The 20,823-nt window shown below is 39.1% G+C and overlaps 1 protein-coding gene across 14 annotated transcripts in view; it reads right to left on the bottom strand.

Annotated features, from left to right (window-relative positions):
- Positions 1–7,020: 7,020 nt before the first annotated feature.
- The window catches only part of PDE4D (phosphodiesterase 4D), a 1,590,976-nt gene continuing 1,577,173 nt past the window's right edge, over positions 7,021–20,823 (bottom strand). For all 14 annotated transcript variants that reach the window (XM_050794364.1, XM_050794365.1, XM_050794362.1 and 11 more), the window contains 4 exons: positions 15,296–15,450; positions 14,266–14,388; positions 13,555–13,737; positions 7,021–12,991 (listed from right to left, as the gene is read on the bottom strand). In XM_050794364.1, coding sequence (XP_050650321.1) covers positions 12,575–12,991; positions 13,555–13,737; positions 14,266–14,388; positions 15,296–15,450 — 878 coding nt within the window. In that variant the 3' untranslated portion in view covers positions 7,021–12,574. The remainder of the gene's footprint in view (positions 12,992–13,554; positions 13,738–14,265; positions 14,389–15,295; positions 15,451–20,823) is intronic.

The raw sequence follows: 20,823 nt of genomic DNA, 5'->3' as shown, positions 1-20,823 counted from the left end.
GGTGTTGAGTTTGTTCTAAATCCATGCTTCGTATGCTTTTAAAAATATTTTACTTGGCAACATTTGCATATGTGTGCAAGCACACAAGTGCACCCATGCATGCATGTAAATGAAGCAATTTCAGAAAACGAAACTTTTATGTTCAGCACACAGTGATATTCTCTGTTCTATTTTAGTTCATCTTTAGTGCTCATTGCAACCATCTTTTGACTTTATTATCTACTCTGGGTCAGAAGCTTAGTGTTTGAAAAATGTTATCTAATGTTTACACTGAGTTTATAAATTCATTTGCTCTAATACTGTGCAGGATGTAGAGAAGATTCCAATTCATAATTCCCTTATTTAACATAAAGTAGAGATGAATTAACATGCTAAGGTCACCCAGCTAATTTGGGGCCAAAGCCCCAACATTTCCACTGTGCCAGGTACCTTTCTCCCCGACCCGCAGCCCAGACTCACCAGCACATTGTTAGAACAAAGAGTAGGTGTATGATATAGTTTGGATATTTGTATTCTCCAAGTCTCATGTTGAAATTGATCCCCCAGTATTCAAGGTGGGGCCTGTTGGGAAGTGTTTGGGCCATGATCCTTCATGATCCACTTGGTGCTGTCCTTGCAGTAATGTGTAAGTTTTCACTCTATTAGTTCATGAAGGAGCTGGTTAAGAGCATGGCATCTCCTCCCTGCCTACTTGCCACCTCCTCCCACCATGTGATATGCCAGCTCCCCTTGTTTCTGCCATGAGTTAGTTTCCTGAGGCCTCACCAGAAGCCAAGCAGCCGTAGAGCCATGCTTCCTGTGCAGCCTGAAGAACTGTCAGCCAAATAAACCTCCTTTCTTTATAAATTACCCAACATCAGGTATTTCTTTATAGCAATACAAATGGACTAATAGTATATTAGTTAGATTGTTTCAGGGGCAAGTAATAGCAGGTTCAACTAAAATGGCTTAAATAATAACTAGTTATTATTTTAATAAGTTTCAAAGTAGGGCTGATTATTTCAGCAGCTCAAACACATCTTTAAAGATTCAAGTTCTGTCTAACTTCTGCTTTGCCAGTTTCAGTATGTTGTCTGTGTAGTCAGATAGTTCCTTTCATGGTCTCAAGATAATAGCCTAACCATGACATCTTTGAAAACAATTTCCAAAGCCCAGAAGAAAAAATGTTCTGTTCTGTCTTTTCTTTGTAAGAGTTGGGGATATTTTCCCAGAAGCCAACCTGTGTCTCACTGTCTACAATTGCAGCATGGCAAGCTTGTCCTAACCTAATCACTGGCAAGGGTAGAGAAATTACCATAAAAGGCTCAGAATTAGCCTACAGAACTGAGGAGAGGCTGGATCTCCCCGAAAGACTTGACTTCACAAGATCTGAACAAAATCCCACTTATATATGCCAGGAAGAAAGTGGGGGTAGAGGGTTGGTAATAATTAAGTAGGCAACTAAGTGTGTCTTTAATAACGAGTATGGATAAACATTCCCAGACGGTGAAGTGTCTGTCTCTTACCCTTTCCATACCCTTTGTTTCTAGGGAGAATGCCTGATTCCTTCAACTTCTATTCCTGTTCCATATTCTTTTTCAGCTGCCTTTGACCCCTTAACTGTCTCAACTCCTCCTTACTTAATGTCTAATCTGTTCTAGGCCAATTAATGCCCTTCCCACCCATTCTTCACCATCAACCTCATTCATTCAGGCAATTACTTGTCTTTCTCTTTTCCTGTTAAATGAATACTTGCTACATGGCAGACACTGAACTAAGCTCTGGAAAAATAATGATACATAAGGCACAGTCCCTACCTCTCATAGCCAAAGGTTGATTTTAAATACTTAATGCACTCCAATATATATACAGAAATTTGACATCTGCTGTTCTGAATGTACAGGGCGGTATTTAGCTCAGCATCCCTAGAAACAGTGTGAAGGAGGGATCAGAGTGACAGACTTTATTTGGGAAGTACAAGCCTTTGGCAGTAGGGGTGAGGAAAAAAAGGTCAAGGCAAAATGAAGCAAGTAAGGACAAAGAAATATAGGAAAGTAGGGAAGATGTTTCTATGCTGGCTACTGACTTACAAGGAGCAGCCAAGAGACACTGCAGGTCGCTTGGTAGGCGCTCCTGCTGACATGGAACTGCAGAATCATCCTGATGGGCTTCAAGGGGGAGGCTACGGCTCAGTATAGTCTTGGGAGAGAAGAAGAAATTAATTTACTGGCTCCTTCCCATCTCTAGTTTCCCAGTAGTTAAAGTTAACCCCATGGAGTGTTACCACCACTGAACTTCTGGGTTGTGTCATTTGGCTCTTTGGTGGCCCCTTGTGGTGGTAGATCCCCAGTCATCTTGGGTTGGGATGTGTGGTTTCACACAGTTACAAAAGCAGAGGGGCACTCAGCTGTGTGATTAGCAGAGTGAGCCTGAATAGGGCACCTGAAGACTGAGAAGGTGTTTGATTTCTGTTCATTACATTAATGGTCTTGCAGGGATCCTGTGGATGTAATTTCCTTCTGGTTTTTCTCTCTTTTTACAACATTTAAATCTTTAACCCATGCCTGCTTGTGATGCCATTATAGCCTGATGGTGACTCCCAGTCCCAGGTTTCCTCTGCCGGAGGGAGCTAATAGCTGGCTTCACTATTCCTTTCTTTCTTGATGGACATTGGCCAAACATGGAATACAACTGTTCCTCAGACTGCCTGTGGCCCTCACTAGGTCATCTGTTGTAACTCCTGCAGCAACAAGTATCCCTTTGATTAAATGCAATACCTTAGAAAGGTGGTTGAGATTATTAACTTGCTTCTTAAAAAAAAACAAAAATAGAAAAACATCTCCATGATGCTTTGAACAGTGTTTCTCAAACTTTAGGGAGCATACTTATCACCTGGAGTACTTGTTAAAACACAGGTTCTAGGGTCCACCCCTAGAGAGTCTTTTCCTGGAGGCTTGGTCTGGGGCTAGATAATAATCTAACAAGATCCTAGTTCACATTAATTTCAGCTCAAGGACCACATTTTGAGAAGAGTTGGTGTTAGAGGGGAAAGAATAGTCAAATATTAATATCCTTACTTAATTCCTTACTAGCAGCCAAAAAGGAATACATTGTTTAAAAATTGCACTATCTAGGCCAGGCGTGGTGTCTCACACCTGTGATCCTAGCAATTTGGGAGGCCAAGGTGGGCGGATCACCTGAGGTCAGGAGTTTGAGACCAGCCTGGCCAACATGGCGAAACCCCATGTCTACTAAAAAATTACAAAAATTAGCTGGATGTGGTGGTACATGCCTGTAATCCCAGCTACTCGGGAGGCTGAGGCAGGAGAATCACTTGAACTCAGGAAGCAGAGATTGCAGTGAGCCAACATTGCACCACTGTACTCCAGCCTCAGTGACAGAGTAAGACTGTCTCAAAAATAAAAAATAAAAATCTCACAATCTAGTGAGAGAAGAAAAAATTTTTAAAAAATACAGCATATTTTAGGGGAAATATTATAGGGGTGTGTATAAAATACTAATGGGAAAGGCTTTCCAGACAAAGGTGTATTTAAACTGGATCAAGAGGGATGAGCTGTTTTCCAGGCAGAGAGATGTAAAGGCAAGATGTCAAGGCAGCATTTAGCACAGGGGTATTTATGTGGGGCTGGAGGGAGGAGTTGGGGATGATTTAGTTTGATTAGATCCTTCAGGGCCTTATGCATTACGTTAAGCACCAGGAACCTGGTCCTGTGGGGAACAGAAGGTATCATCAACTGTCCTTGGATGCTGTGGCACAAAGGGTCCACCTTCCTTCACTTTCTCCCAGTTTTCCTCAATTTTTTTCTCTCACCTTTGCTTGTTTTCGACTTTCCAGTCCATTCATTAGATATTTTAATCACTGATCCCAGCAATTATTTTTAGAATATAAGTTTTCAAAGATATTCTATGACTACTGCATAATTCCATGTGATACCAGACACGGCTTCGAAAAGCACAGAGGGTCGGGGTCGGGGACTGCTTCCTAAGAGTCTTCTATGGTGGACAGTTCTCTGGACTGCAGCAGCTGTCCTGAGCTTTGTTCCCCACCCATGAACCACTGACTTCTGCTGGGTAGAGATGGGTGTCAGCACCTAGCCTCTGCTTGACCCACTGTGGCAGGGTGCAGTCGCCTGGCGTTCTCTGCCACTCTCTTCCCAGATGCTGTAACTGAACAGCAGGAAACAGAAACCATCAGTGTTAGAGAGAAAATGAGCAAAGTGTGAAGAAGATGCAAGGTGAGAGACGGTTGGGTTCTCGAATTAATGCAGCCTGGTGGTAAAGCAGTGCCTTGCATGGATGGGTGCTAAGCAAGTGTTTTCCACTATGCACTTGTTCTGCTTTTTGGTTTAAAAACAAGGAGGGAAGGAAAAGCAACTCTCAGGTGATAGAGCCTTTCAGAAATATGTTTGTGTGATTCAGGTCCTGAAACCATGTCTGTTGGCTTGGGATTTGTGAGCACCTGGCAAACACCTTGCTTAAACAGCCATGATGGTGAAAGGGGCTCCAGCCTAAGCCGGATGCTGCCCGCACTCCATTCCTTTCATTGAGGAATACGTCCTGGAAGAAGTTGCGCTAAGATCTGCCTTGCCCCATGTTGTGAGTCTCTGCCAGGCAGAGGCACGCTCCCATCTCTGCTCCTTACTTTCTTGACAGCTTCTTTCATTTTCTATAATTTTTTTAGGTAGTCAGGGGCTCTTTAACTCCAAGTTTCCCACTCAATCTGGAGAATTCTGACCATATAGCAACGCTATGCAGACGTAGGGTGAGTTAACAAATGCATATGATATAATATCCGTCACCTAGCTTTGGACTGTAAAATTACTGAAATCTGTAATGAAGGATGGTCAAAGGAGATCAAAGGCAATGCAACAGTCAATTTTGGTCTTCAACAGAAATAGGATGTAGAGATAGCATTAAGAATTCTGTCAAATCTGTAGTTTGCAAGTCATTAGTCTCAGTATTTAGCCTGTGAATAATCTTAACCAAGTCAATTAACCTTCTTGGGCCTCACTTTTCATAGCTACAAAATAGAGTGAATCATAATGCCACTTGTGGACCATAACAGGGTCCTGGAATGGCAGGATGGGGGTTTGCAGCAGGGAGCAAATATGACCCTCACTTTGTAAATTTTCAAGTGCTGTATCTTGTCATTGAAACAGCTAAGTGAGAGCTGGGAATAGATGTTCAGGAATAGCATTGGAACACAGAGGCTTCAGGAAAAAATGCCTCTTTCCCTGTGTTCCCACATAGGAAGTATGGGAGGTCCTGATGACTTCCTCCTGGAGACAATTTCCTCACCTTCCCACATCTCAAAATGTTCAGTGAACATTGTTGGATCTAGATGTTGCCAACCCTGTGTGGAAGGTTAATGGACTATTATTTAATATATGCTCTTCCAATATCTTTTTTCATCTCCATATTTCAAATAATAACCGGGGTTTTTGCAGAGTGGAGAGCAGAAGCAAATGGAAGTCACAACTACCTCTAGTCTGTTTTGTTTTTATTTTTAAGCCTAATCTCATTGGAGAGCAAAAGAAGGAAGGAAGGAGAGAGAAGGAGGAGAGTGGGTTGATAATTAGGAAAAGGAGAGTACTGCTTTTTTGTAGTAATTTCAGTAGGTACGTCTTAGTCTCCTTAGACTTCTATAAGAAAATACCATAAAGCGGGCGGCTTATAAACAACACACATATACTTCTGACAGTCTAGAGGCTGGGAAGTCCAACATCAAGGTTCTGGCAGATTTGGTGTCTGGTGAGGACCTGCTTTCATTTTCACAGATGGCAACTTCTAGCTGAGTCCTCACATGGTGGCCGGGTTGAACAAGGTCCCGGGCCTCTTTTATAAGGGCACTGATCCCATTCATGAGGACTCTGCCTTCATAACCTAATTATCTCCCAAAAGGCCCCATCTCCTAATAGCATCACCTAGGGGTTAGCATTTCAACACAGACATTCAGACCACAGCAAGGTGTAATAAAACACCGGAAAGATAGGCTCTTTTGATGCACACCCTGTGTGGAAGCAGGGCCTCAAACCAGCATATAATCCTGGTACACCACGTGTGGCCAGGAAGCTAAGAGCTGAGGGACTGCAAGGAACCTCTGCTGGAACCACACAGAGGTCTGATACTCAGATTATGTTGGAAATAAGATAATTTTTATGTTGGGAGAGAGAGGAGCTGTGCCACTAATGACAGATGGAAATTCCCAATAGTGTGTGACTGGCTGGAGCCCTGAGTCCAGATTGTTTTAAAGGAAATAAAGAAAGTAGTATTTCCTGGGTGCACAAATTCAATATTTATACCCATAGCACTGAGTTTGATCTTGAGTATTTGGAGCTGTCGGAGTAGCTGAGTGGGATGCAGTACCCAAATCAGAAGAATGGGAAAACCCAGGTATGATTCCACTGACACAAGGTTGTCCTCGCCTTGGAGGGTTGGTGGTACTCTCTAGCAACAGGGAATGTTTTTGGTTTTGGTTTGTTTTTTGGTGGAATGTTGCTGTTGTGGGTCCAAAGCCGTGTCCTGAGGAAAGGTTTCCAGGTCAGTGATTTTAATGTGAGTTCAGGTCCAACACCACCCAAATTAGCCTAAATCAGCAAGTATGGCAAGTCGGGAAAAGAAGGGAGTTGCTTCCTTAGTTCCATAGTCTCACTTTGGGGTCATGGCTTTGGGGAAGGGAGCTTGATTTTAAAACAGTTATTCCCAGGAAGGCACAAATTTGGCAGCTCCATTGGGCTATCAGGACTGTTGTGGCAGGAGAAATGGTGGAGAGGCTAAGCATAGATACTCTGTTTAATTACCCTTATTCTGCTGGCATGGTTTGGAGATTATCAGGGGATTAAATTTGTGCTGATTTCTTTGCTCTCATTATCATGACAAATGGATTGTTTTGTCATTTAGAAAAAAGTAGAATTTGTGAGGAATAAGCAAACAGAGTTTTTAGTTAGCAAAGAGACAGGAAACTCTAAACTCTTTATCCAGGATCTTAGTAAGCTCAAAAACAAAAAACAAACAAAGTTCTTATGGTATCAAGTTAAAAACTCTTTAATATCTCAAAATATCTTATCAGATTGAATTATATCCAGTATCAATTTGGTGGCTATATTCAACACATATTAAGAACCTACTGTGAACCAGGCATAGTTTTAAGTGCTAGTGATACATTGGTAGGCAAAGAGCTTGCTCTCACGGAGCTGTGGTCTGGTGGGAGAGACAGACAACATAAACAGCTGCATATATAAATCTGTGAGAAATGTTATAAAGAAAATGGAGCAGGGTTATGAGAATAAAGCTACAGAATGGGGGAGCTCTCACACAGGATGGTTAGCAATGGCTCTGCGGCTCCAGGCCCTACCTACTCTCTCACTTTTCCTCAGTTTCTCCAGATGTCTCAAGCTCATTTATGCCTCAAGATCTTTGCAAATGTTTCCTGTCTGGTCCCCTTCCTCTTTCTATCAACTATTCCCCTAGTTACCTCTTAAAATCCTTCAGAACTCAGATGCAAATCACTTTCTCAAGGCCTCAAGGAAGCCTTCCCTGGCCCTCCGGAATAGATCAAGTTCAGGTTTCTGCTTATTCACCCCACTGAGCTCCTTCATTGTACTGATCATGTATATAATTATATGAGTATTGAATTGTTTAACGCCTTTGTCCCCTCCAGACTGTAAGCTCCATGAAAGCAAATACGGTGTTTCATTAACTTATTGTTGAATCCTTAAAACTTTGTAGTTTGCAGAGTAGGTAACCGACAAATAATTGTCAAGTGTCTGAATAATTCTCAGTATCCCAGAAAATTCAATTAAGTATGGAAGGCCCCTTCCAAAGCTTGCTTAGAAAATACTGTGCTTAATTTTATAGGCCATCTAAGTAATTTTGGTAATTTTAATGTAGCAAAATAACTCGAGTTGGCTTCATTTGGTTATGAATATCAGTACTAACTTACGATGTCACTATTCTCCTTTGAACCACGTTCAGTATCCTAAGAAACGTGCTGATTGAACTATAAAATGAATAATCTTTTATTTGTAAAATATTGAGTCATAAATAGGCAGAATCAACCCATGCTTTTATTTTCATTGCATATAAAAATTTCATATGAAGGTATTGATGTACAGTACTATCCCCGTGGGCTGTAAGAGAGGCTAAGAAACCACTAAAAGAATCATTTGTAATTCTCACACACAATTTACCACTCTGAAAACATATCCAAAGAAATAAAAACAACTCAAATCAGTTAAGGATGTTTTTGTAATTATAGTGTCCCCTTTGTACTGTTTAAAACAAAAGTAATCAAATTTCTTTGGGCCAGGGCTGCTAAAATCTACAGTTTGTGTCAAAAAATAAAATAAAATAAAATAGGAGGCTCATTTTTCCCAGAAAAAGAATCTTTCCTTTCACTGAAAAGCCACGTGATTCAAGGGCTGGGCAAGTAGTGGGAGGACATTTCCATATTATCCATTATAAATGTTTCCTGCTTTAGGGGCTGGCCATTGTACAAGGTTAAATTTTAAAATTCTAAAGCAATGAAAGTTTTGCAGACACAAATCTTAGAGGATGGTGAATGCTTTCTGCTATGTAAACTGACATCAGACACAACTTTGTGTTTAAATAGATGGGTTTACATGTATGTAAGGACATTTGGTTTATCTTAGTGGAAGAAAAATTTTAGGATTAAAAAATGGTATTTTCTCTTTAATATATTCTCTTAACATGACAGGAAGCTGATGAATAGATAACCAACACGAGTAAACTCTGGCTCCAATTTCAAATCAAGTTCATTTTCCTATGAGCTCTAGAAGCTAAAAAGACTTTTAAAAAACGATTGTTTATAATCAATCACTGGGAAAGAATGTATTTCCCCAGTTGTGTTTCCGAGTTTAAAAAAAAAAAAGGAAATACTCTAATGCAAGTAGCTGAAGTAGCTCCTGATCAACAGATGGCAAACAATCATCACACATGCAGTGCTACTCCCTGGCAAGAAGTACTTAAGAGCTTATGTCTCAAAAGGGTCTCAGAATCTTTCAGAGGTTGTCTGTGGTTTTGTAAAATCTACCTATTGGCAGAATTCTAATCAATTAAAAGCCTGGATGTAAAATGCCCAGCCCTAGCTCCACCGTTACCTTTCAAATGCAGCAAAACAGAAGAAAATATTGATTAAAGTTAAGGCACAGCCCTGGGACCAAAGACCTGCAGCTATGGTTTTTAAAATTTATATATCTTTAAGTATTTTATAGTTTTCTTGAATCTTCCATAAACAAGCTCTAAGGTGACAAGACTATATTACAGGAGAAAAGAAAAATGTACAGAGTATGTATACACACCATTCATTCTCTCACCAAGAGTTTCCAAATGTATCAACACCATCCCATCATGGGATGATGTTTTAATAAGAACTGATAATTTACAATTAACATTACAGTATGTACATTGCAATAAATACATGGTTGTAAACAGACAAACAAGACTGTATTACAGGTAAGGTCATTTGGTGAGAAAAAAATGCATGGCACAAAAAATAAATAATGCATTCAAAAATTATCATAAAGCTTTCTGTAAAATCCATTTCATTCAAGTTTTTTCTTTCCTTGTCTATAATTTGTTCTATCTACATTATTGTGAATTTTAACTGATATAAAAGAAGACAAAATTAAAACAGCATTATTGTGTTCAGTAACTTGCAAGCTGAAATGCACTGGTTTTACACAAACTTGGACATATTTTTCCCCATACAGTACCCAGATATTGCATTTTCTTATGGCATTTCAGGAAATGTAAAGCCACTTGTAAAAGGATATTCTTTTTTAAAGCAGTGTGTATTTCTGAAGCACACTTTGGCGAGAGAGAAGGGCAAGGGTAAGCAGATTGTACAGTGCATTAGTCCCTGTCTCTTGGATATTGAGCCTTTTCTGCAATTTGATTGTCTGTTAGTGGGTATCTTTACAACGTGGTACCATTAAAAACCAACAAACTGAAAAAAAAAAAAAAGCCTCTCTTTATTAGTGCAGTTATAAACCCTTTACCCTTTCAGGTCTGGATTTAAGTGACATATTGCTGCTTTTTATTTTATTCATTATTAAAATTCTAGGCACTCTGTGGGGGAAATACTAAGTGTAGGGAGGACAGGAATGAGAATGTTTTGGAAAGAAAAAATAAATTCTAGACTCTTTGCCTTTCTTTCTAGACCTCACTCAGGGACAAATAAAATTAAAAGGAAACAAGTTCCCAAATGTTCTTGTGAAACTACTTGGTCAAATATATGTCTTTATTTGAAAGATCACCATCTGATCTTTACAGAGGAAAGAGAGTAGAAACCTTGCAATTAACTAGTTGATTCCTATTCTGCCTTATGTAAAAGATCAGAGTTATAAAGACATAATTTTTATTTCAAAGGATCTAAGCATCAGCCAGATCTCAGGGGACTGTCTTCAGCTTGAGTCATTTCCCTGGCTGATGACTTAGTTTCCAGTCCCTGGAAGGCTCCTTGAGAAGTTCCAAATAGAAATGCTTTTCAGGGTTGTAATTATTCTTAAATGTTTGATTTTCCACTTGTCAGATACCCACTTTGGCCTCTATCTCAATTCTTGAATATCAACGTGAAAAATGATTATTTGGGCTTTAAAGTCTTCATAGAGAAGGTAAAGACTTTATTACAAAGACTGACATAGGAATAAAGTCAGAATTAAATGCCCCATGATGCCAACTGCTATAATCAGGTAAACACTGGGAATTAATCTCTAAAACTGTAATACAGTTCCTGGTGCTGAAATCAGCCAAGAGTGATCTCTAATTTTTTATTTAAGCAGAATTTTTACCAATCTAATATTTTAGGATGCACCACAGTACTAACCCTCTGATGCCAGTGGCATCATCTTCTTTCCCTCCATGTGTTTCAAGAAGTAGTTCCCCTCTGCAAGATATGCTTATAGATCGAGGATAAGTGATAAAGCAATTCCTGCATGTTATGTGGCTGTCCATTAAGGAAGAGTAGTTGCTATACTTAAAACCATTTCTCAGGTATATTCCTGATATAGTTCTTAATCCCATAGTGAAATCATTAAAACCAAAGAGGATTAGTTATTGTACTGGTGTTTGTTAATATGTTGTTAATATTCTTAAAAACTGCCTAGTTAGCTGTTTAACTTTTCTCTGTAAACCAAGAGTAAAATCTAGTCATGATATACAACCTCATGGTTGAAATGAATGTTAACCCTAACTTGACTACCTGTTTCTTTTCACCGGTGACAATGGTAGTGATATATTTGACAAGACCTCATCTAGCAAAATGGACAGAGGTTCAAACACACACTAAATTATAAAGCAGCACGAGGGGAAAAACCTTTTTCTTACTATAACTGGCTGTAAAAACAATAAAAATGAGCATGAAATGTGCAGATTATTAGAAAGATATGCACTTGTGAAATGCATGTCTATTGACACAGCAAAACGTTATTAGGAGATACTAAGTAGGAAAACATCTCAAAAACACTGACCAGTTTAGCTACTGGGTATTTATATATCTCCCACTTGCTTCAGACAACACCAGCTGATGACTGAATTCGCATGAAGCTTAAGACATATTTGATATAACACACATTAAAGTATTATAGAACAATTAGTCACTTTGCACACTGAAGAAAAACACTGGTGAAGAGCAACTCTTATCTGGAAAGAGTGAAACAAAATGCAAAGTAAATAATAAAGACTTACTTACAAAAAGGGTTTCCTGCAACATAAAGTTGTTTTTCTGTTGTTGTTTTAAAATATGGAAGTCATTGGTATATAAAACAATGAATCACTACAAATCAGTTAATTGCTATGAACTATAAGGTGCAAGTAAAATTTGTAAATTAGATTTTTATCCAGTGTAGCAGATTTGTACTGAAAACTTGCAAGTTACTCTTTAGAAAAAAATAACCAGTGGCAGATGAAGTTCTGAACATAGTTTTTTAAATATAATACCTCAATACATTTAATAATAAAAGTAAGCTCTACAAAAAATCTGTTTTACATATCATACAAAATGTAGAGGTCAGTGCAGCTCACTGAACCACACTATTCAGTCATGTATCAGGAAGACTTGAAATTAGAAAATTATGCAATTTCTGTGGCTCATCCTCCTCCTACTGGTAACAGATGCGTGCTATGTCCTGTTCTTGACATATTTGTTGCTTTGTCCATTAAGTTCACTCTGTGCAATGCCTTTCTTCTGAAAATATTGGAAACAAATAAAAAGAATAGAAACCCCAAGTCCAATCAACTTTTGGGCCGCCTGATGAGCCACACTCTCTTGAAAACAATTTGGAGTAGATTTTATCTGCCTTGTCAGCTCTACCAAGCTGAAATCTTGTTAAAAACGCTGTTCATGAAGATGTCCACCTTGCTCTGATGACATGGAGGTGAAAAAACTGGTTACGATATTCCTGAGCGCCGGACTGAGTAGTCAAGGTCAGTTTTGTTCAATAAACGTCCTGGCAGATGACAGTGAGGTGTGACCGTGGTTGTGGCATGTGACATGCACTTTGGAAACATTTTTTCTGCTAAAAAAAAAAAAAAAGGCATGAAAGTTTTTGCACTGTTACGTGTCAGGAGAACGATCATCTATGACACAGGCTTCAGGCTGGCTTTCCTCTTCTTCCCCTACTGCCTCCTCTTCAACCTGTTCATCGAGGGGAATTTCAGTAGACTCCGAGTCTTGAGTACAAAGAGTCTTGGAGTCACTGCAACTAGTGTCTTCTTCCACTTGACTGCCACTGTCCTTTTCTGTGTCTGACTCACCATCTTCCTCTAAAGTTAGTTCAAACTGGAATTTCTCAGTTTGACCCTGCCGGCCCTCTTCTGGGTCATCAGGTGCAGGAGAGGGGCTCTGAGGGATTGTGCTCTGGTACCATTCACGATTGTCCTCCAAAGTGTCCAAAATGTCCTGGGCGTCAGGGTGGACGAGGTCTGCCCATGTCTCCCAGAGGGGATGAACAATATAGTCTATGAAGCCCACCTAGTTAAGAAAAAAATCCAGTATGAGTAAAGGACTTGGGACTAAGAAACAGTGGAAAAGCTTAACTAGATCATGGGCCACAAATAAAATACTGAACAGAAGACTACTAAATTTAGTTTGGTAAAATTATCACTATTTTCGACAACAGACCATACAAAGTATTGTTACTGGCTGGTCAAAATTAGCTTCTAGAACCCTTGGTTAAAGAGCATGTTCACAGCATAAAAAATTTTCCAGTTGTTGACATGGTAGGGCTTATTTTAGAATCACCAATTTGTAGGTGAATCCAGATAACTGTAATAATGCCATATGCTCTATGTATATGAATATATTAAATGAATATAGTCATAATAAATATCTTCTTAGAATATCTATATGACTATATGAATGTAAGTCATAAGAATGAAAGTGTTTTGGATCATAAATACTAAGGTGAAATTGAGCTTGTCAAAAACAAAGTAATTTTAAAAATCCAGTAAAATACTATCATATGTAATACAAAGTAACCAAATGCTAAAGCGGTAGCTCTGTTATCCCTGAAAACTGTACACTTCATGCATTACCTGTGATTTTTCCACGGAAGCATTGTGCTTGTCACACATGGGGCTTATCTCCATGCCACGTTCCCTCTCTCGGTCTCCTTGGCGGAAGAACTCCTCCATTATCCGGTCCGTCCACTGGCGGTACAGTTGCAGAGGCTTTGTTGGGTTGCTCAGATCTGCACAATGCACCATATTCTGAAGAACCTAAAATAGATGGATGCATTTTCTATTCACTCCTGTTCCTTTTCAAAAAAAAAAAAAATCTAGATATTCACATTGGATGACTGCGACACTTAAAAATACACATGGTGTAAGATTTATTCCAAACAGCTCAACCATGATGTGTCTATGTATGGTTCACACTTGTATTAATAGTTCCAAATTATGCCACTTCTACTGCATCTAAATAGCATAAGAGAAACTGTTTATGTGCATGGTTGACTAGATTCAGAGCTGCTTAATTGGCTGGTTCTGTGGAGTGTTAGTTTTTTAAATTAATGTAGATGCAAATGAAAAGGCCAGTAGAATTTTGCCTGGTTAATTCTCAGGAATAAAAATTTGGATAAAAATCCTGCCTATAATTGCTGAAAGTATAAGGTGGGAGAAAGAAGAAATACATCTTATCAAAGCTGAACACACAGTCATGTGCATATGTGCGCGCGCGCGCGCGCGCGCACACACACACACACACACACACACACACACACAGAGCAAACTCTATTAAGGCTTTACCTGAATCCTATCGGAATAATTATCAAGAAGAAGAACTCCAGAGCTTGTCACTTTCTTAGTTTCAACCATAGTCTTCAAATCAGCTAGTAGATTCATGTGTTTTGACATATCTGTTGCAAGTACCTTAAAATACAAAGGGTATATTATTGAGTACAGTTCAGAGAAAACAATTTACACATGAAAATATTATGCAGAATATGAGAATGAAAAAGGAACAAAACAACACTATGCCTTTTAATGACAGTAGAAATTCCTTACTCCTTCTTGGGGGCAGAGTCCTTTCCCCTTTGCTATCAAGTTTTCCTTAAGCCCAGATAAATGTGTGTAATATACAGAAATGCTAGGTACTGACAACCACTTTCATGGTCAAAAATGGGATGACATCTCCATGGATAAGACATCATCACACGTTTTCAAGTTTTTTCCATTCTTTGGACCAGAAAGTAGTTGCTAGACTATGATGAACTGATTCAAGGTTGCTTAAAGACTGCTTCAGAAACAAAATATTCTGGTTAATTTTCTTTTAAAAGACAGATCATTCTTGCCTTTGCATGTACAAAATTTAACAGAGTAGGTTTTTGAAAGCTAGAGATTTTCCTGTGTCTCATAATCACTGAATAAGATGCATAGAAAAAAGAGTGAAGTCATGGATGTTCTAAATGGCACTGTCTACTGATGAGAAAAGGTGGAAAAAAAATCCATTTGAGCTGTGGCCCACACAATCTGCTTTTGTTAGTCATCTTTCTCTGCCTGCCACTGGACTGGAGGGGCCCAGAAAATAAATGATGAGGGTGAGCTGACATTATTCTCAAGTCCAAACTGCTAGAAGTGAAAAACCTATTACAGAACATCACAGCCAGCATCATGGGCAGCTTCTATAATATAAAGGGCCATAATATGTTTTGAAATGCAGTTCCTTTTACCTAATACTCATCTTGTTCTTACGTCTAAATTATAAACAACTTGCATCACAGTTCTCTCTCTCTCTCTCTCTTTTTTTTTTTTTTTTTTGCTTTTATCAGCTACTTACAATGTCAATGACCATTTTCCTTAAAGATTGTCTTTGTTTTTTGGTCAAATTCTGGAAAATGTCACAGTTTTCTTCCTGAAGCAATTTAAAGCCCACAGCCAAATGATGGTTCTCTAAGACCGAGGAATCGTTGTACATCAAGGCAAGTTCAGAATCTGAAAAACAGACAAAAGGCCAACTATCAGCAAAGCTGTTTGTGAGAAGTTTATCTGATTCTTTGAATTCTGGGTTTAGAATGTAATTTCCCCTAAACTTCTCTGCTGTCCTTATCATGTAATTTCCCCTGAACTTCTCTGCTGCCCTTATCATTACATGACAATATCCAGGAGAGAATAAACCGGATAACATAAGAGCAGGAACAACACTGGAATGAATCTTGGGGAGTGAATTCTAATGCTACTAACATGTGGCAGGCCATTTCACTCTGTAGGGCTCAGTTTCTTCTAATGCGAAAGAATTGGATCTTTAACTTCTCCTCTAGAGTTACCATGAGGTCAGTAGAATATGACATTCTTCTTAGTATCTATAACATATCCAAAGAATAAGGTTTCGTATTCCTGATAACTGTGAATTATCTATGCTGCAATATATAAAGTGAGGATCACGTGATACAGGATTGTTTGTACTCAAAGAGGGTACAAGAACAATCATATGAACAAGTTTAGATTTGCTCATTTGCTCATGTATAGCTCTGAAAGTCTAAGCTTAATTCATCGTTTTCCATTTTCTTTTCCAAGTATCATGGCAGTCATTGTATACTGTAGAGGGATATTGCTCTTCCTGTCTGCTTGCTCATTGCGTCACACAGAGATGTTGTGTTTGGCTGCCTGTATACCCTCTGGTGAAGATTCTGCCACTCTCTCCCTACTACCCTGGACCTGTGAATTTTAGGCAGGGAGAGATTCTGCCTCTCTCCGACTTCTTGTAAATAGCAGACCCAGATCTACAAGATAATCATTAAAAAACTTTTGATGCTTTATTCTCTTTCTATTCACTGCAAAGACTAAAAGCAAATCCAAGGCAGGAGGATTGCTTAAGCCCAGGAGTTCAAGACCAGCCTGGTCAACATAGGGTAGACCTCACCTCAACAAATAATAAGACATTATCTGCGGATGGTGGTGTGTGCTGGTAGTCCCAGCTACTTGGCATGCTGAGGTAGAAGGATTGCTTGAGCCCAGGAGTTCAAGGCTGCAGTGAGCCATTATATTGTGCCACTGCACTCCAAGCTAGGTGACAGAGCAAGACTCTGTTTCAAAAGAAAAGAAAAGAAAAAGCCTAAAAGCACATGTATTTGATCTTTTTTCTGACGAATGCATAGAAAATATATTTAGAAATATATATCCTTTTCTAAGAAATACCCAATACTATTCAATGGCTCTTTTAATGGAGCTAGGAAGGAGAGGAGAGGCTTAAGACATTTTCAACTGGGAAATTCTATTATTTTATTGGAACTATAGAAATACAAATTTGCACACTTAAATTTCTGCTCCCAAACTACAGGAACAGAGCTGTTTAGTAGGGAGTAGGTTTGTACATTTTTTTTTTGTTATTTTTTTGTTTTCTTTAGATAAAACAATAGTGTTTATTTTTTAAAAGGCAGTTTCTGGTTAACTTTTACAGTGTCTATAAATGCCTTTATGAACCTTTATCTACAGACAGGTAAGCATATAGAAAAGAAAATTTTAAAACTCTATAGGATCTTAGCACATATTATTGTATTTCTGCAGTAGAATCAAACATATATTGAAAGGAAGTCATAATTACTAGATACTGAATAATTATTAGAGTTCGTTTAAGGGAGGAAATATGCATGTAGACAAGGGGTGTTAACAGAATTGACTTACCCTTACAAAAACCCTAACTGGCTTATATGAAGCTGAAGGTGAAGGAAATTAAGACTATTGACCCTGCAGAAGAATATGATGATGAGCTGTTCCTTCAAGGAAAAGGGTGATCTGTTGTATGGAAGTGGCAACAAAGAGTCTGAGTTCCACTGGATATAAGTAGGGCCTAACACTTAAGAGTTCAGATTGGCCGGAAAAGCCAGGAAAGGATGCCTTAGTGGACTGGCAGGCCTCCACAGCCTCTTCCATCTCAGATGCTGTTACAGGAAAGTGGTGGTGACTGTTGATTTTTAAATGAACAAATGTTAGCATTTAAGAAACTGAATCTCAAGGAAGTTATTTAACTTTCTACTCTTCTTTAGGACTGAAGGCATATGGTCACATTTAAATTGGGAGGTAGGATTCTGCAGCTCCTCAGCAGATTTTCACCAAAGACACTAATCTATTACTTGTAAGTGGAGTCCTTGAAGATTCAGGAATGATCAAAAAGTTGCTGTCATCTTTTGGTACAATGCACACAGCACAGAGGGGCAAAGAGGTTAGCTTATATAACATTTTTGTTGAAACCCTTTCATCTTCAAGCCCAATATAAGTCACCTCTTCCATCAAGTCTTTTTTAATTACCAGACAAAACTGCCCACTTTCTCCTGTAAACTCCTATACTACTTTGTACCACCCATTTAGCATGTATCACATTCTACCTTTTTTGTCTTTATCTCTACAAATCTTTTAATTGTTTCCTCCCCAAACCCTCCCAGCCTACTTAGAGACTTAAGCCCCTACAAAATATTAAAGGTTATTAATTTAATATGTTTGGTTATCTGGCTTCCCCTAGGCACTTCAATTATTTCAAACTTACAAAGTACAAACAGGAATACAGTAAGGCACAACATTTAGAGGATTTAGGTGTCATTGTGTTAAATGGTTTATCTGAATTCTCTCATTTAATCCTCATAACTCTTTTAGGAAGATACTACTTTTGTGACATTTTATGGCTATGTTCCATTCATGGATCGCATGGAGCCATATAGGTGGGAATCAAGTCTTTGTGTCCTTGGGATAGGCTGGGGGATAGAAAATGTCCCTTGGGGACATCTTTTATATACATAAATATTTACATAGACATACTCATATAATCCTGTACAAATGAAGAAAATGAACCTCAGAAAAGGTAAGTAACTTTGCCAACATCACCTAGCCAGTAAGTGCTGGGGCCAGCACTACCTTATACTGACTATGATTACAAGTAGTACCTTATAAATAGAGGTGAAAACTTGAGCAGTGAACACTAAACATGAACTAGGAAATCAATACAATCCACTCAGTGCCTGGCACACACTTATAAAGACAACTTTATAAGCATTTGTTATTTTTTATTGAGAGGCCACGCATACCTTTACAAACTCAGTCATCATTTTATTATATATAGAGCAATTGTGTTCATTTGTTACAACTACCCTGGATCATCAAGAATAAATTAAATTATGCTCAATGTATGCTACTACTGAAGGCAGGAAGACCACTTTTATTTTGTGTCCCTCTCTTCTGAGTTCTAATGAAATGGGGGGAAGGGTGGGCAGGTACTACCACATAACTGAAAACATGTACTTCATCTGTCCTAGTCTTTTCTCCTTCCGTGTTAATCATGGTTCTCCAGAGAAACAGAACTAATAGACATATGTATGAGTGTGTGTGTGTGAGAGACATGTTTATTTACTATAGGAATTGGCTCAGGCAATTATGGAGTCCAAGAAGTCCCACATCTGCAAAGGTGAACCAGGAGAACCAGGAAAGCAAGTCCAAAGGCCAGAGAATCAACCAGGAACCCTGATGTTAGAAGCAGGAGAATATGTATGTCCCAGGTCAGAGAAAGCAAATTGCCCTTCCCCTCAAGTTTTGTTTTGTTCTTCTCTTTGAGGTCCTCAATGGATTGACTGATCCCTGCCAACAATGGTAAGGACAATCTTCTTTAATCAGTCTACCAATTGAAATGCTAATCTCTTCCAGGAACACTCTCACAGACATACCCCAAAATAGTGTTTTACCAGATATCTGGGCATCCCTTAGCCCAGTCAAGCTGACGCAGAAAATTAACCATTACAAATTCCGCCCCTTGTCACCCTGGTACCCATAAGCATCTCCTTTAACCATATTTAATCTCCATAAGGTCATAATTCTACCAAAATGCTATAACTATCCTTCATACAACCAAAAACACACTAACACATTCCCCAGAAGTGAAAGTAAAGTTTGAATAATGTTTACTCTTATCCTGACATCCTATAACTTAAATACTATGATATAAAATAAATACTTAAATACTAATATAAAGTTAATACCTCTTATGTTATATAAATGAAGATATATGCTTAATATATGTATATATACATATAAATGCATTCATAAGAAAATACTCATGGCAATTATAGTCCTTATTGCTATAACTGGTCACATGGTCATAGCTGGTATTTATAATTACCTTCTTTTACTACTCATTCTGTATTCCCTTTGCCTTCAGCCAGCACCTCAGCTGGTCATGATTCTTTACCTGGTGGGGTGACCCAAACCTTCATTCCTGAAGGGTCTGGGCTATTAGTAGTCCTGTCTGGATTGGGTTATTTTGTGCTGACCTTAATTACAGGGCATGGTAATATTAAGGGATGCCCTCAGGGATCTCCTTATTCCACACATACTCTTCCTTACCTTCGTTGTGGAGTAGTAATCCAAACACCCCTTGGTAGTTAGGATCAGTCACCCCAGTCAACACCATAACTAACTCCCTTATTGGATGATTGAATCAGATGTATAAGGAGCTCAAAGTGGCCAGGTCTTAACTTCCAATTCAATGGAATCACTGTTGTGTGTGCTGGTAGAAGCATTCCTCCTTCTGAAACTAAGACCTCTAGGCTAGCAGCACATAAATTGGCAGGAACAGGAAGCAAACTTTGCTAGTGGGTCACTGGGGGTAATTATGAGTGGTAACACTCTGATTTCCAGCCACTGATTCCTGGACCCATGAATTCTGGTTATGGGAGAAATAGCACCACATATTGGATGCTGATTCAGAGCATATATGGCCTTTCTGGCCTTCTGGAGAACCTTGCCCCAACCCTGCAAGGTATTGCCTCCTAGCTGAGTAACTGAGTCTTCAAAAGGCCACTCTACCAATTTATTAAACCAGCTGATTGAGGATGTTAGGGAATAGGGTAAGACTAGGGATTTCCATGGGCATGAGCCCAATGCAGCTCTTCTTTGCCAGTAAGGTGAGTTCCTGGTTAGAGACAATGCTGTATGCAATACCATAGTTTTGGCAGAAAAACTGTGCAGGGAAGGCACATCTGTTTCCAGAGAAAGTGCCTTTTCCACTAAGGACAAAATGCTACCCCTTCCACCATGGAAGTGGTCCAATGTAATCAACTTGCCATCAGGTAGCTGGCTGATCCCCCCAAAATGCTGTTATATGGGGGTTTAGTGTTGGTTTATGCTGCTGGTGGATTGGGCACTTAGCAATAGTCATAGCCAGGTCAGCCTTGGTGAGTGGAAGTCCATGCTTCTAAGCCCATATATAACCTCCATGCCTGCCACCATGGCCACTTTGTTCTTAGCACATTGAGTGATGACAGGGGTGGTTAGGGAAAGAAGCTGACTAGTATCTACAGAATGGGTCATCCTATTCACTTGGTT

The sequence above is a fragment of the Macaca thibetana genome, chromosome 6 (assembly GCF_024542745.1).
Source record: "Macaca thibetana thibetana isolate TM-01 chromosome 6, ASM2454274v1, whole genome shotgun sequence".
Lineage (NCBI taxonomy): Eukaryota > Metazoa > Chordata > Mammalia > Primates > Cercopithecidae > Macaca > Macaca thibetana.
This window is presented reverse-complemented; position numbering and strand designations above follow the sequence as displayed.